Raw genomic sequence first — 16,938 nt, 5'->3', positions numbered from 1 at the left:
AAGTCAACAGAACTACATTTTACTCTTATTTCAGTTGTCAGTCTTGTGGGGTTCTTGTCTACCACCTTTGTTCTCATAGTGACTGAAATTTTTTGCTAATTTTTCTTTGCAAACTTGGTCAAGCTCAGATTGGATGGGGAGAAACACCAGTTTTCAAGTCTTTACATAGATTTTGAGTTTGATCAGATCATTCATAAATGACACCTCTCTAGTATCATTTAAACCATTCCATGTGCAGGGTCATTGTCCTGCTGGAAAGTGAACTTTTTCCCCAGTCTCAAGTTTTCTGCTGCCAACATGTTTTCTCAAAGGATTGAACTGTATTTGGCTCAATCCATCCTCCCAAATCAACTCTGATCAGCATTCAGTTCTGTGGAATTAAAGAACCCATCCTGCATGATGGTGCCACCACCTTGTTTGATTGTTTAGATGCATCCAAACTGAACACAGTTTATCGTGAACTGTATTCAGGATGATTTGCACTGCTGTTTTTTTCTAAAGTGTATTTAGACCAAAAAAGTTCCAGTTCAGTCTGATTTGATCATCTTCTTCAAAATCTTTATTGTGATCCCTACATGGTTTATGGCAATCTGCAAAAGGGGATTTTTATGGGTTATGCCTTTTTTCTTGCCTCCTTTCTTAGAGGCCTGATTGGTGAAGTGCATGAATCATAGTGATCCTGTCAAGAGATTGTCCCACCAGAGCCATGATCTCTGGCAGCTCCTCCAGAGATCCTGCCTCTCTGATTAATGCTGTAGTTGGGTCTTACTCTCTTACACTTTTGAATAATGAACAGTGTCCACTGTTTATGTTTAAATGTGTAAAACTCGACTGGTTGCACTTGATTTTATTCAGTAAATAAATAAATCACACTTCAGATTTTAATGGTGAGAAATTAAAAATTTTCCCTCCACTTCAAAGCACTACTTTGTGTTGGTCTGTCATATACAAATTCCAATAGAATACATTAAGGTTTATGGTTTTACTTTTACAAAATGTAAAAAGGTTTAGGGGATTCGAGTTGTTTTTCAGGCCTAAATGTATCAATGATTTTTCTGTATTTTGCAGGACTGCCTGGTTTATCTTCTGAACAGGGAGCAGCACACAGTGGGTCAGGAGACCCCATCAGCCCGCCCCAACATATGCCTCTTCTCACCTGACATTCTTCCCCTCCACTGTCGGTTGCGCCGAGTCCCCGCACCACATCATCATACCAACAGCAACAAGGGAGACGATTTGGCGGAAAGTCACCGTTTCTGTGTAGCTGTTGAGCCTGTACTCAACGCCACTGTGCTGGTGAACTTTTCCCGCTGTGAGCGCACAACGACGCTGCGACATGGCGACCTTCTCTCCTTTGGAGCTCATTACATCTTCCTCTACAAGGATCCCACGGGCGCCAAGCCCCTGCCTGCTCAAACGTTGGCACGGCTACGCACATTGGGGCAGCTTTATGATTCAGGGGTAGAGGAGGGAGAAGATGGGACTCAGACTTGTAAAATGTGCGGTTCTGTACTGAAGGACAAAACCGCACAAGTGGTTAGTGTCCCGGCAGTTAGACGTAGCTTCAAGCCACACCTGGTGAAACCTCGCGGTGTTGGGATGGGGTCAGGAGGTGAAACAGCAGGACGAGGAGGAGGTCAAAAAAGAAAGTTACAGCTGGAGTTTGACCAAGCTCATGAGGACCAGCTGTTGAATAGAATCATCTCTCTCATTGAACCTGGAGGTCAGCAGCTTTAAAAAAAAAAATAATAATAAAAGAAAATCTCAGTGTACGTGCAGAGGTATTACCAGTGTGCTGCCGCCCTGAGCAGCACAATTCCAGAATTTATCACTCGTGTATTACTATTGATAATAATGATGATATTTATTAATATGATTATAATGATTAAATGGTATTATGCCTAATTAATTAGACTATTAACATGTTGCTTTAAATGGTCCAAGTATATGAGATAAGAAAGAAGGCCACGATGTTTTTATATTTTTTTAGTTCTCTTGTATTGAATAGATTTTCAAACATTATAGATAATTCTCACAATTATCTATAATGTGGAAAGAAATGTCTGATGCCATTAATGAATCCAGTGATTAGTGGAATCTGAGATAATCTCTAATAAGAAAATGTGTTATTTTTTAAGAATTCTACTCTGAGGTTTGAATAGTTTAGAGACTGCAGCACAGTGTTGAATTTGGATAAAAAATTATTGCTGTATAGTTTTATGTAACCCTTTTAAACACAGATTAGAAACACAATTTAGAATTTAATTTATTTTATTCTGTTTAAGCACAATATCTGACCTAGCTTATGTATTTATTTAATCCAAAAATATTTGTATTAATAGTTTAATATATCAAATATAGACTGTTTCCCCAGAGGGTGAGTCAGTCTGTATTTGATACTAATTTTGATCGATGATGGCAGCAAAACATAAAACATACTTTGACAAAACATAAAAATGTACTTTTTGCATCAACAACTTGATTCCAAAAGATGCCAGATTTGTTGTCAGACTGTACATCTCTTCTGTTTAGTCTAATCAGGCCTTACAAGTTGGTGCCTAAGTTTTCCTGCCCTGCAGAATAGAAAAAGCAAACCTCTGATTTTTAAACACTTAGTTCTGTTTTATGCTCAAACGGACTCCAGCAAAGAAAGTTACAGAAAGTCAAATATACAAGTGATATCTCTATAGTGTCAGCTTGGTTGATTGTCTTCTTCTCTTAAAAAGACAGGAGTCACACAGTATTTGTCTTCATCCATGACAGTTAACTGTATGCTCCTATTTTCAACTATATCACCTTATTCTCATGTAGGAAGAGTTCACCTGTGTCTATAAATATTGTGATGATTAATTTATGAATGTATAGATTGGATATGCACCCCAACATGAAAATAAGTCAATAGTATTTTTTCCAACTGGTCTTTTAAAATTTCTGCCCCCCAGGAGACGACCATAAGCTGACGCCTGCCTACCTACTGTGTCTGTGTATACAACACTCTGCATCAACCTTCCCCCCTGGCAGCTTTGGCAAACTGCTGCTGAAGATCGTCCGTCGAATCCAAACAATTGCATGGGTTGGTGTCAGTACATGAACTATTCTTTTGGTGAAATTGTACATTGGTTATCTCAGATTAGAGGAATACCCCAATAGGCTGGTATTCAACATGCTTTATATTAGCATAGTTTGAATGCTAGCTTGATCTAGCATTCAAATTATATTAAGTCATAATGTGTTTTTGTTCATTACTTTTTTTCCCATAGAAATTTCTCTGTACCTTAACTGATCGTTGTAGTTGAAACCAGAAGTTTACATACACATGTTCTCCTCTGAGATGTTTCCTCTTATTTGCACCATAGTTATTCCATTAAATGAAGTTGTTGTTGAGCATTCACTGACTCTGGTTTAGGCCATGCCTCCACTCAGAACCGCTGGTAGAAATGAGACTGAAAGTGGCCAATGTTATGTCAAACCTAGATCTTAAGGAGGTCTTAATCAGATTTTAGCATGTATGTTGGCAATCATTGAAGGAGTCTTTCAAATCTTAGTGAGAACACACATTAGGTTACTAAGCAGTTATAAAGGCCATTAAGTAGCTGTAATGCTATTGGTTACAAAGCAAATCTTTGAGTTTGTAGTACAATAATTCAACTGGGAAATATAAAGCTACATAGTTTGTATTCCGAATAAAAGCTCATTTTTTTTCATATGTTTCTACAGCATCAATTTAAAACAAATATGCTTTTGGAAATTTGATGATCAGATTTTAAAATTACTAGTTAAACATAGCAAAAGTGTCATACAGGCTTTCAAAGGCATTTGTGAAACATTAAATTACATAAATTCAGTATTCTGAGTCAGCCAGGCTTTTAAAAGAAGTGTAATTCACCTACGCAGATCCTGCAAGTTTAATGGGAACTTAATTGGTGTGTGTGTGTGTGTGTGTGTGTGTGTGTGTGTGCGTGTGTGTGGGTGTGTGGCTTGCAGGAGAAGACAAAGGAGCTGGCTCAGAAGCAAGCTCAGCAGTGAGTATCACTTTCTAACTTATGCTGCATAGAAAGAAATAATGTGTACTTATGTGTTCCTGTCTGTATGCTGTTGTTTGTGTCACTGTGTCTTCCTAACAACGTAATGCGTCACCTTGCATGTGTGTAGTCAGGACCCAGCCTCCTTGTCTTTACTCAGCATCTCAGACCTGATCCCAGACTTGCAGACCATCTTCTTCTGGATGTCAAACTCAATTGAGATCCTCTACTTTATCCAGCAAAGGGCACCAGCCTACACACACAGCATAGAGGCTCTGCAAGGTAACACACACCACACACTCAGTCTGAATGATGAGTGGAAATGGCCTGGCTGAGGAGTCATTACTTGCAGACATGCAGCAGATATGACACATCTGTACTTTCCTTTTTCCTGCAACCTCCTAAAGGTCCCTGTGTCTCTTGTCATCTCTGTCCAGGGTCAAAGGACTCGTTGTTATCGGCGACCATAACAGCCAATGAAGAGGCTATGACTATCTTGGAAGAAGTGATCATGTACACATTCCAGCAGTGTGTTTATTATATCACTAAGGTTCTCTGTCACTATTGCTTTGGCACTATATTCTTTATGTTTTAAAAACTGAGCTGATTGTAAATATAAATTATCTATATTATCCTTGTATTGAGCATACCTGAAATGAAAGTGGTGCATCTGTAGATTGAGATTATCTTGATCATGGCATATGTTTGTGTTTGTGTGTAGGCTCTTTATGTGGTGTTGCCTGGTTTATTAGACTGTAATCCATTCCCAGTCGACAGCTCTGAGCCCTGCTGGAAAGGAGGTGTCGGGTTTCCTGAACCTGTCCGCAGAGTCCTGCAGGTAAGCGTCTGAGTTATACAGTAGACTTAGACTTACTTTATTGTCTTTGCACAGACACAAGATTGAATTTTGCAACAAAATGTCATAAATGTAGAAGTGTGCAGGTATTGCAGGTATTAGTCAAAGCTAAAGTGCCAAGTTTGGTGATGTTGAACTTGAATTAATTTTATTCCTTACATTTTCTTTGCAGAAATTCAAATGTTTTGAGAAACAGTTCTCACAAGTATAATTGACTGTTTTTTAGTCAATTTAGCATTTTGATGATATGTCTGTCTATCTATCTAGGTGTGTCTCTAGATACAGAAGGGACTAGAGCTCATTGAAAATTATTGGACTGAGCTTTAATTGAGAAAAAGCTGAGGCAAACTCACATTTTGACATCCACCGTCTTCATTAAAGTATATATAATAAAGCCTGACAGTTGATACATGAGATCCTGCATTTTTTATATTTTCCAAGTTTGTTTTTTAGCTGTTAGGCTTCTGGTTTAGCAGCTGTTGATAATAACAATCTGAGAAAATCCTTATATCAAGGATGTAACTGTATTTTATGAATGGAAACTTCCAAAAGTACAGTTGTTGCAGATTGGAGATTAGCGGGAGGTCAGATCAAGGGTATACAATCAGGTGCTGTGCAGGTGCAATCATTGACAACCACTTCTTTGATAGTGGTTCTACCCTGAAGCAGAATTAAAAACTCTTGAACTCTGAGGAAATGAAACAAACAAAACAAATAGACATATTCTAAAGAAGCACAGCACACAACTGTGCCTATTTTCTTTCAAACTGAAAATCGATTAATGATCAACATTCTTGGGTGTTTGTGGTAGTTTTACTCATCAAATTCAAGTAAAACTTGCGACAGACTGGCGACCTGTCCAGGGTGAACCCTGCCTCTCGCCCGGAACGTTAGCTGGAGATAGGCACCAGCAACCCTCCTGACCCCACTAAGGGACAAGGGTGTAAAGAAAATAGTTGGATGAATTCAAGTAAAACAAGTGTCTTCAGATCAGAGATCATAGAACAGACTGAATATATATTTTAGAATATGTCACAAAGCATCAGTGATATTGACATTTCTGTTCTAAAAAGTGGATTTCTTTGTGTCTTCAGGTTTTTCAGAGTGCACAGGAGCTACTGCATGGTTACCTGGTTCACCCGGAGATCCAGGCTCAGATGTTTGCTTACCTCTTCTTCTTCTCCAATGTTTCACTACTTAACCAGTTACTGGACAAAGGTAAGACAAAAAAATAACACCCACAGTCCCACACTCCTGTCTATTAAATATCCTTACTAGTGTGCATAGTAGTTTAGTATATGTGAGTGTGTGCCCTTTAGTCCTTGCCAGCATTTTGACAGGGTCTATCAAAGATTTGTCCGCTGTGCCCTTCCCCGATCTGCATTCTATTTCCCCTCCTCCTCAGCTTTCTCGCCCTCCTCCCTCGTTCTTTCCATCTGGCCATCAGGGGCTTTGACAAAGAAGAGCAGAGGTAGAGTTGAAAAAGTGGCAGGGTGAGGACCTGGGTGGTTGAGTTGTTATGATGACCTTGCTAATTGTGTATTACTGGCTTCAAGTACAGAAACAGTATTTACCACCAGCAATTTTCAACATTTCCGGACAACTCACCTTATGTCTTTTGTCACACACACAAGCACACTCTGAATTATGCCATATGTCTTCATTAACTGGTGAGACAAGTGAGATCACGTGTCTGGCAAAGGGGGAAGGAGAAATGCCTTTACACAGTCTTCCATCTCCTCCCCAACTCAGTCTCATCACTCCCCATTTTGCTGGCATCCTTTCTCTCTACCGCCTCCCTCCTTCATACCCTCTTCCGTCACTCATTGATATTTCACTGCTGATGGTGTCCATAGAAACAAGGGAGCGAATTTATGGCAGGTATAGCTGACGTTTGCACCAGGCACTCCACAAGGCTCACACTCACACAATTACTCTTCACATCACGTCACTTCAGAGGCCCCATAAACACAGTAAACATTGTGTTGCATTGCAGATCAGAGTGTGTGTTTAGTTTGACTTGCTTGATTGGATTATCTAAATGTGTGCATGTGGGTCTGAGTGTAAACAGCTGTTCTAAAGCATTATCCCACCTTGATGAGATTCTATGTGATGTCTTGTCTGTATGAGATCCTTCATCCCAACATAGATTACTGTATGCCCAGACATAAGCCTATTACTTCAAAGAGGGTGTCTCTGTGTGTGTGCATCCAGAACATATGGTGGAGTATTGCAAAGGGTAATGTGTGTGTAGTCAGCAGATAATGCTCACAGTTCATTGTCTGCCTGCAGCTTCCTGTCATGTGCAGTTTTTGCACAGACATGTCTGCGTTCTAAATAGATGCATACATAGATACTTTATTAATGCAGAAGAGGGAAATTCACATATCCAGTAGCACCAACCACAAATGCACCCACAGATTCACAGTTTTTAATAACAGTTTTTAAAAAAGATATTAAAAAAACCCAAAAATTAAATACCATGCAATGCATATAGTATCAGAGAGTATTAAAAACTCCAAGTGTTCTAAAAACAAAAGATCTGATCCACTCAGTTCTGGAGAGCAGTTGGCATAAGCACAAGGCTTTGCTACAGCTGCTTTTCTGGCTGACCAGGAGGGTTTGAAGCAGTTGTCTGCTTTTAGTTTGTCCAGTGTGGCCCTCTCCACATATATAATGACATCAGTCTATTGCCAAGCACTGAACTAGCTTTTCTCATTAGCTTATCCAGTTTGCAAGTATTTCACCAATCAGTAGTTCTGCACTACTTCAAGGAGGAACAGCGTGCAGTGTGTTGGTGAAGAAGAAATCTTCTCTAATGTGGGGCCAACCTCACACAAGTTATAACCATAGATATAATATAAAGATGGATGCCTCATGGGCCGCTCTCACCTATTGGAGCTGATGAGATTTAGGGCGGCCATCTTGGAGCGGTACACCGCTCCACTCAGCGTTATATATTTGGCAGGCACAATAAAGTGTCAGCGCATTTAATAGATCATAACACGCTGAATAGTAATCACATTGTCACGTATTTAAATTTTAGGCATACAGCTATTAAAACTGCATGTATAGGAACGTATAGTTTAGCATATTTAAATAATTTTGGTGGAATACAATATTTTAAAGTATGACATGTTTTGCAAGATACAAAAGATGCAATTTATTCACACACACATTATGTATATATTCAGATAATCATGTATGTATGTATGTATGCATGCATGCACTGCTCAAAAAAATAAAGGGAACACTCAAATAACACATCCTAGATCTGAATGAATGAAATATTCTCATTGAATACTTTGTTCTGTACAAAGTTGAATGTGCTGACAACAAAATCACACAAAAATCATCAATGGAAATCAAATTTATTAACCAGTGGAGGCCTGGATTTGGAGCCACACACAAAATTAAAGTGAAATGTTCCCTTTATTTTTTGAGCTATATATATATATATATATATATATATATAAATTCCCTTCTCACCCTCCGCGGGTGGTCCCTCTCTTTCATCCTCTGAGCTCGGGTCCTCTACCAGAGGCCTAGGAAGCTTGAGGGTCCTCCAGTATCTTGGCTGTGCCTAGAACTGCACATTTCTGGACTGAGATGTCTGATGTTGTTCCTGGGATCTGTTTGAGCCACTGCTCCAGTTTGGGGGTGACTGCCCCGAGGGCCCCGATGACCACAGGCACCACTGTGGTCTTCACCTTCCAGGCCTTCTCCAGTTCCTCTCTGAGGCCCTGGTATTTCTCCAGTTTCTCATGCTCAGTTTCTCAGATCATAAAAAGTAATGCACATTTATGAATGCTAATGAACTTATAATAATGCATCTACTCTTTGAAGGTGAACTGGGAAGCTGAAAATTGATGGTATCACATCAGCTCTCAGTCTCACAATCTGACCAGTTCTGTCAAAATCCTCCATTTTGAAATGCTCACTGCATAGTACAGATGAATCACTTGCAGTGAATCCATCCCTCCTCAAACCTATTTCCCACCTCTTCCTCATCTCTTTATCTTTTGGAAACCTTTAAAACAAAAACGTGATATCTGGGAGTGTGTACACAAAAACATTGTCCAAATGAGGTCCATGTTATTTTATTCATATACTGTGAGTTCATTGAAGTTATGTTGTACTGGCTGATCTGCACATAACTGTTATAACAAAGCAAAAATAAAAAGGCAACGGTTGAAACTAAAGAGCCTTGTTGCCTTCTTAAGCTGAGCATTCAGAAAAATGTTACACTCACTATTTTTGATCTTCATATTTCAGAGAACATAAAACTCCAAATTTGATTAAGATTTGTTGATAATGATAATTAACCAAAGGTACTGAAATTGTGAGCAGGCCTGTTTGAAACATATTCCTGTCATCAAATCTCCGGCTGAAGACCGATAGCTAACATTTGCTGTCAATTCACTGGTGGGCATAAATACAGTACAGTAATATTACATTCACAACATACTAACAATAATATGTCATTCTTACTTGTGAAAAGTTATCCCCCGGTCCCTGACATCAACAGTTCTTAGATTTAAACACGAATAAGCTGAGCAGAACTGAGGCATCTTCTGCTGTTTTGGTTCAGCAAAGTACGAGGGTGTACCGCTCCAAGATGGCCGCCGTATTTCCTGCGCCGGAGCAGCCAATGCGGGGTCTACTCTTATGTTACGTGTATGGTTATAACGGCCAGACCTCCTGTTTAAAAAGAAGCTGAAGTTTGTCACCTAATACATATGAGGTATGTGTCTTATTAACTTTACATTTTCTTAGAGAACATAGTCAATGTTATTTTCTCATTCTTTGTATTGTTAGCTATGAGCAGTTCAACCCAATCCTACCTTGCTGTAAGTTAATGTTAGATAAAGTTATTAAACTCCATTACTGTAACGTTAGCCCTTAATATTAAACATATTTTAAAGACAGGCACATAGGTTTTTTCTCTCCAATTTTAATCTAGCAAATTAAAAGCTAATATGTTAGTCAAAGTTATCCTTTATTTAGCAACTTGACTGATGTGACAGTGCTTGTGTCACATCAGTCAAGCACTGACTGATGTGACAGTGCTTGACTGTCACATCAGCCACAACTTTAGCCACATAAAAAGCAACTTTTTATGTGGCTAAAGTTGCTTTGGCAACTTTAGCCACATAAAGACCCATGTTAGCCTAGGAAACATGGTGTGGGGGACAAAGTTGGCTAATGAAGACATGCTACGAGTGTGGAGGATGATAATGAGGACCAGCCACCAGAGAAAGAAATCCCTGTTTGACCAAAGAGAAAGAAGCAGATGAAATATTCCCTAAGATTCATTAATGCAATTCAATTAATTCATTTTTGTGTTACTATTTTCTCCAGGTGAAGTGAGGTGGGACAGCCAGGTAAGTGAGGAACAGGGAGCAGGAATCAACATTCACCAGCTGAGTTAAGTTGTGTTTTAGACAACTACAAACTGGTGTTAAATCTATTTATTTATTAATAAGCTTCTTATAAACATCAATAAGCCAGAGTATCTGGTTGGAAATAATTTAGAATGCTCATTAAGTGAAAAGATACACTCATTTGCCTAAAGCTATACATTAAATTATGCATTCAACAGTGGCAGTCTGTCTGAACTTCTGCCAAACAAATATTTGATCAGAATAATTTTGTTCAGCTCCAGTTATTATACCACTTGTATTAAGAAATAATTGTATTGCACTTTATAACAATTGTCTGCCAGTCTACCATTCTGACAGTGTGCAGAAAGGGGCATTTTTGGAATGTTGGAATGGTATTTAAATAAATGCTGAATTATGATGACATTGCTTTTTTTTTTTTAAGAGACCACAGTGAATTGAGTCATCACCGACTATGAGAATGTCCAGTTTGAATTCATGAAAAGGCTTTCGCCATGATTAACTATTGCAAGAACAGCTGTAATTTCTGAGATTTCCTGGACACCTTAAAGAGTTGCTGCCAGAAAATGAAGACAAGAAGATCTCCTGTTTTCAGAGCATTACAGGAAGACTATAACGAAAGAGATGGCTGACACAATCAAAGCAAAACATGTTACTGTTGAAAAAACCTATTTTCTTAAGTGAAAGAATAAGTAATTTTGTTTTAGTTTTTCAATCAGCATTTCAGAGTAACAATATACTGACCAGACGCTATTATCTTAGAACAAGTTTTATTCCAATGTACAGAGGGTTTGTTCTACAGCTATGATGGTAGTTATAAGTAGTCCAGTGTTTCACTTCACTTGAGGTAAGACTTAATGTCAGTGACTCTGTTAGCATAGCATTTGACACTGTAATAACACTAAATGACATCTTTATAATTGTTGCTACTAGTTTCACTTTACTTGAAGAGTTAATATTAATGATGCTTAATGACATCTTCATAACTATTGCTACTTGTTCACTTTACCTGAGGTAAAATAAATTGTTATTGACTCTGTTATTAAATAATTTGACAGTGTAATAAAGCTTAATGAAATCGTTATTGTTGGTCCTACTTGTTTTGCTTTATTTCAGGTAGTGGGAATATTAAAGCTTTTGATAGTGTAATAAGAATTAAATCACTATGACTATATATAGATATGTCATGACATATTTATGACATCTGATTCTTGGTTAATGTCAAGTTGTCATAACAAAGACATTTTGAATAATGTCAACTTTGCATTAAAAGTGTCATAATTTACCGAATGACACTTTATGACAACAGTCATAAATATTCATGAAGGCTTATTCATGTTCATGACAGGTGTTATGTCATGTTTATGACAGTGTCATGTCAGTCTTATTCACACCCCTTCAAATAAAGTGTTACCCAAAAACATTTTTTTTACATATTTATTAAAATTATCATTATGTCTCGACAGTATAAGATAATCTGTGAAAAAAATAAAATAAAATCAAGCTCCTCTGCTCTCCCAGTGCTCTCAGTATTAACTGCAGAGAAAATCTATCACTGTCAGAAATGGCCAATCAGAACCAGGAGGAGGGCCTCAGCGCTGCCAGTCTCCCTTGTGTACATGTTGCTTACCCTCCCCCTTTATCACTGCTACACTACAGCTAGTTCACTACAACGGAGCCTTCCACGATTGCTCAGGCTAGTCAGTAGGTCTACTGATAATGGCAGATAAAAAATTTTTCTGCAACAGTAAAGGCACTTCTCCACCAGTTCTCCTCTAACCAGTTCGGTCCACCACGGCCAGATTCATTTCCATTAACAGATCTGGAGTAGCTCTGCCTGACTGTTCTTAGATTTTTGTACCTACTTCAGGGTACCTACTTCTGTGTTGTTCTGTATTGTTCTCCAGTACTGAGCCAAGTATTGCACGGAAGTGATTTGATTGACAGCCGTGATTTAGCAGTGCTGCTAGCAGCTCGTCTCTCTGAAGAACGGACAGCAATAAAGAAGAGAGAAACGGTGCAGCTCTGGTCAACGTTCTGTCCGACAGTGTGAAACACCGGAACAGTAGTTGCTGTCAAATAGTTTTAATGTGACAGGTCTCTGAGATATACTTACAATGTCCTGGGTATATAGTAAACAGAAATGGGTCCAGACTGTACCATGCAGGCTGCTGTGTTGCTCTAAATGAATCCCTAGACATTTTTGCAGTTGGACAATCTGCGATCTCTTAGTAAGGTAAGCTGTTATCCACGAAATCAGGAAGAAATCAATACCCATTTTTTATTATCTATATTTGACTGTTTCTGTCTCTTCTTCAGGTCTTGTAGAACAAACCTCAGCTTTTCCTTTTTCTTAAAAGCCCACTTTTCATGATTGAAGAGCTCCTTTATGCCATGGATTATCAATTGGAAAACGATGTGCAGTCCTCACAAGGCAGTGTTTTATTCTGCCTTTTTCTGGTGCACACAATTTGATGGTGTGTGTGTGTGTGTGTGTGTGTGTGTGTGTGTGTGTGTGTGTGTGTGTGTGTGTGTGTGTGTGTGTGTGTGTGTGTGTGTGTGTGTGCGTGCGTGTGTGCGCACAGGTCCAGCCCGGGGTTGGTTCCAGCGTTCAAAGTCGCTGCAAATCCAGGCGTGTTTGCGAATGCTGATGGAATGGGCAACCAAGTCCGGTCTGGGGCATCTGGCTGAAAAATTCTTCACCAAACTCAACAGTACTGTTTCCATAGTGGCCACGCCCCCACAGCAGCTCACACAGGTGAGCCACACAAAAGCATATTCATACTTAATCAAGGTATTGTTTGAAGAAACGTACCACTGTTTAGGACTAATCCTAAACAGAAGTCAGGCAGCATCTCAAGAACTTCATGGTTGTCATAAAGATGCACATAAAGTTTATCTTAAACTTTTTGTTTACGGTAAACAAAAAGTTTAGATTAAATAATCTGATTTTAATCTGAATATAGTCAGATTATGTTTGTCCCTGCTTTGTCTGCAGTTGAGTTGGCGAGTGTTGTCCAGTGAGCACCCATCTCTGAAACCAGTCCAGCTCCACAGGATCCTCACCCAGTACCAGCTGACAGCAGAGATAGGTCCTGTCCCAGTATGGCAGCCCAGCAGTGAGGATGAGGCTTATATCTATAGATCAGGTACAGGTGTGACTCCACCAAGTAACGATGACATAAAGTCCCATTATTGTTAAATGTTTGTGCTCATCATTTCTGAATGACAGTAGTTAGCTTTATTTTCTGGATAACATAGGTTGAAGAAGCTGATAGCCATACTTAGATTATCTATACATTTGTATATATTAGGGCTTGAAACAATAAAACAAGATGAATCAATTAATGAAATAATCATCAACTAAATTAGTAACAGATTAATCATTAACTGAAGTATATACTCAAAAAGTCCATTGCTGAAAAACCAACATACTCACTAGTAATTAAGCCAGAAGTGTACAAAATATCTTAACGTTCTTTAACACTCTGCATGTAAGTTTAAAAAAAGAACCTTTGACTATATGTTTTACCCAAATATGTTTTATTTGAATCTATTTTTCTTATAGATTCAAATAAATACTTCAAGTGGCGTAGTTTTAGCTTCACCTAGTCCAGTTCTATGACAAAAAAACCCTCCTGAGTTTTTCAAATGTTGCTGTTATCAATGTTAGAAGTACTTTTTAGCAGCAGATGCATCTTTTGCTTCAAATGACCAAGCATTTACTAAAGTAATGCTGTTACTGGATTGTCACCAATAAAATGTTTATTTTTCTTATAGATTCAAATAAATACTTCAGTTCTTTTTTCATATTTCTAATACTGTATAAAAAAGGACTTAAGTGGTTGAAAGAATGTGCCAATTTTTTTTTTATACGATTAATCATGAGAATAATCAATACAATAAAATAAGTGTTAGCTGTAGCTCTTCATATGTATTTATATTTATATATATTTAAATCCATCCATTTTTTTTTTCTGCTGATCTGGGGTCTGGTCACAGAAGCAGCAGTACAAGTAGGGAAGCCCACACTTCTCTCTCCAGCCACAGTTCCAGCTTCTTTAAAGGGAATCCCAAGGCGTGTCTTGAGTCTTCCTCTGGGTCTCCTCCCAGTGAACCGTACCCTGAACACCTCACCAGGTGGTCAGGAAGCATCCTGACCAGATGACCGAGCCACCTCAACTTGTTTGGCCTTTTGTATCTATTTTGTGTCCTTTATAAACACAAAACTTGTGACTATAACTGAGTGTAGGAACATCCCTGAAGGACACGGTCAAATGCCTTCTTCAAGTCCACAAAGCACATGTAGCCAGTTGAGCGCACTCCCAGGTACCCTGCAAGACCCTGTAGAGCTGGGACGAAAACCACACTGCTCTTCCTGGATCAGAGGTTTGACTATCTTACGGACCACTGAGGAGCTCTTTAACCACCTCAGTGATCTCAACACCAGAGATTACAGAGCCCGCCCCAAAGACCCCAGGCTCTGCTTCCTCGCAGGAAAGCATGTTGGTGGGATTGAGGAGGTCTTTGTAGTATTCTGACCACCAGTCCTAACTTAGTCTGGGCCTAACTGGGCCTCTCTAAAATATCTTCCAGTCAGAACAAAAATATTGTAAAGAGGTATGAATAATTTTGTGTTTAACTGTATGTTTTTTTGCGTGTTCAGTTGACCTCCTGGAAAGCTTTGAGAACCACCCGCCCATTGTCCTGCCCAGCTCAGGATTCAGAGTGGACCTGGACAGCGAGTGTGTGGAGGACAGCATCTACAGACAGCTGCTCTATGTGCGTCACTACCTGTGGGGTCTGAGGACCAAGACGCAAACTCACACCACCACTCCCAGTGTGCACACACAGTCCAATGGAACCAACACAGCCGACTGGCCGGACGTCCAGGTCAGAAAAATCCATGCGTAACCACACCTCCCACTAATCCAGGTCTCTAAAGCAGCTGCAGTAGTTGTGGGATTATAAAGAACTTCTCAATCAAAAGACAAAACCTTCTTCTCTGGCCATTTCCGGCTCGCATACACATGCACTCACACAAACCTAGACACGGTTAAATCATGGTTAATCTGATTAGACTTTGGGATGTCTAATTATTGGGAACAGCTGACTAGACCATAATCTTCGGTGTTAGAGCACCTCATGTGTACACCAGATTCATACAGTCACAGATGCACTAAGAGGAAGGTTTGTAAATAAAAGGATTTTAAATTGAAACTTTAATCATATCAACTGACATCTTATTTTTAGAAACAAAGTGCATCCTGTATCAGTGGTGAGACAAACTCGATTCCTTCTGTCATATCATTAAGTTTGTCCTCAAAGTCTGTCCTTTGACAACACAGAGGGAGCTGCTACCTCCGGCCCACAGCAGCCCCCGCTCTGGGGGGGGCGCCTGGGTTGAGATGGCAGCAGAGGAGAGGGGACGAGACCGGCCACCGGGCCAGACACAAACCCACAGCCTCAGAAGGAACGGAACCATTCACCATTCTCGTGCAGCAAATCCCGACCCATCCTGCCTCCTGACCCCACCCAACACCCCCCTGTACCCAGAGGGGGGAGGCGTAGAGGGGCCCATTCTCTGCACCAGCATTCAGACTAATGGCTGCTCAGCCAGAACCCTAGCAGAATGTAAAAAGACCAACGGACTCCTCACAAATGGACTGGAAGGTAGGACCAAGCACAAAGTCCAGGGTGAATAAAAGCATGAACAGTAGAAGTAGAACAGTATGCCATTCACATAAAATATGTTCAACTCTAAAAACATTCAGTGTGAAAACACTGAATGTTTTTAGAGTTGAACATATTTTATGTGAATGTGAAGTGATACACCAACATAAAGTATAACATAATAAGTATAAAGAAAAGAATAGGTTTTCAAAACTTTGAACAAATAAACTAATAAGTACAGCATATATTTCTATACAGTCCTTTTGAGACTATACTTTGCAGAACCACATTTGGCATAATTAAAGCTGCAAGTGATTGGCAGCTTTAGAGACTGAAACTGTTGCCTGAATCGTAGATCTCTGCAGCTCCTACGGAGATGCCTTGGGCCTCTTGGTTTCTTCCTTAAAACTCTGCTTGGCTGGCCTGAAAGTTTAGTGAAAACTATCCATGAAAACTCTTCCATCACTGTTGGTGATGGATTCAGCAGTGATCCATGAGATGTTCAGAGGTTAGGATATTGCTTTGTTTTATTACAGAACTCATCACAGAACAGAGATTGCTGGGCAATATTTATTATGTGACCAGTGAGAACATCCAGTACAGCCAACTATCCAGTTGGCTGTACTGGATGTTTTTCAGGGTTAATAGCTGACTATAGGGTACTGATATTCAGATATCCTATATTCAGATTTTTGAAAACCATGTTGAAATTCTAATAAAATTAAAATTGCAGTAACAGACAAGTTAGATCTGGAACAAAATGTGACACTAACTGGAGATGCTGAAAGAAACTGGATGGATCTGGATGGAAATGTGAGTCTTCACATGTCACTGGTTTCAGAACATTACCTGATACAGAATAACACATCAGACAGACAATGCAGTTTATTTTTACTGTGTTCAAATATTTTGTAACTTATTTTCTCAGTTGACTTAAAGCTAGATCAAATGTATGTTTGATCTAGAAATTAAAGAAAATGTGTTT

The 16,938-nt window shown here is 39.3% G+C and overlaps 1 protein-coding gene across 3 annotated transcripts in view; it reads left to right on the top strand.

The window, feature by feature from the left end:
- Positions 1-16,938, top strand: part of radil (Ras association and DIL domains) — a 33,792-nt gene that overhangs the window by 11,505 nt on the left and 5,349 nt on the right. For 2 of the 3 annotated variants that reach the window (XM_088008430.1, XM_014970847.2), the window contains exons 7-17: positions 1,069-1,723; positions 2,943-3,073; positions 3,985-4,022; positions 4,153-4,304; positions 4,460-4,572; positions 4,744-4,860; positions 5,973-6,096; positions 12,866-13,038; positions 13,279-13,429; positions 14,947-15,173; positions 15,629-15,953. In XM_088008430.1, coding sequence (XP_087864556.1) covers positions 1,069-1,723; positions 2,943-3,073; positions 3,985-4,022; positions 4,153-4,304; positions 4,460-4,572; positions 4,744-4,860; positions 5,973-6,096; positions 12,866-13,038; positions 13,279-13,429; positions 14,947-15,173; positions 15,629-15,953 — 2,206 coding nt within the window. The remainder of the gene's footprint in view (positions 1-1,068; positions 1,724-2,942; positions 3,074-3,984; positions 4,023-4,152; positions 4,305-4,459; positions 4,573-4,743; positions 4,861-5,972; positions 6,097-12,865; positions 13,039-13,278; positions 13,430-14,946; positions 15,174-15,628; positions 15,954-16,938) is intronic. The other variant, XM_088008428.1, reaches the window with a different exon arrangement.

This window comes from Poecilia mexicana, unplaced genomic scaffold (assembly GCF_051168715.1).
Source record: "Poecilia mexicana isolate PSO_F unplaced genomic scaffold, ASM5116871v1 scaffold_2, whole genome shotgun sequence".
Taxonomy (NCBI): Eukaryota; Metazoa; Chordata; class Actinopteri; order Cyprinodontiformes; family Poeciliidae; genus Poecilia; species Poecilia mexicana.
This window is presented reverse-complemented; position numbering and strand designations above follow the sequence as displayed.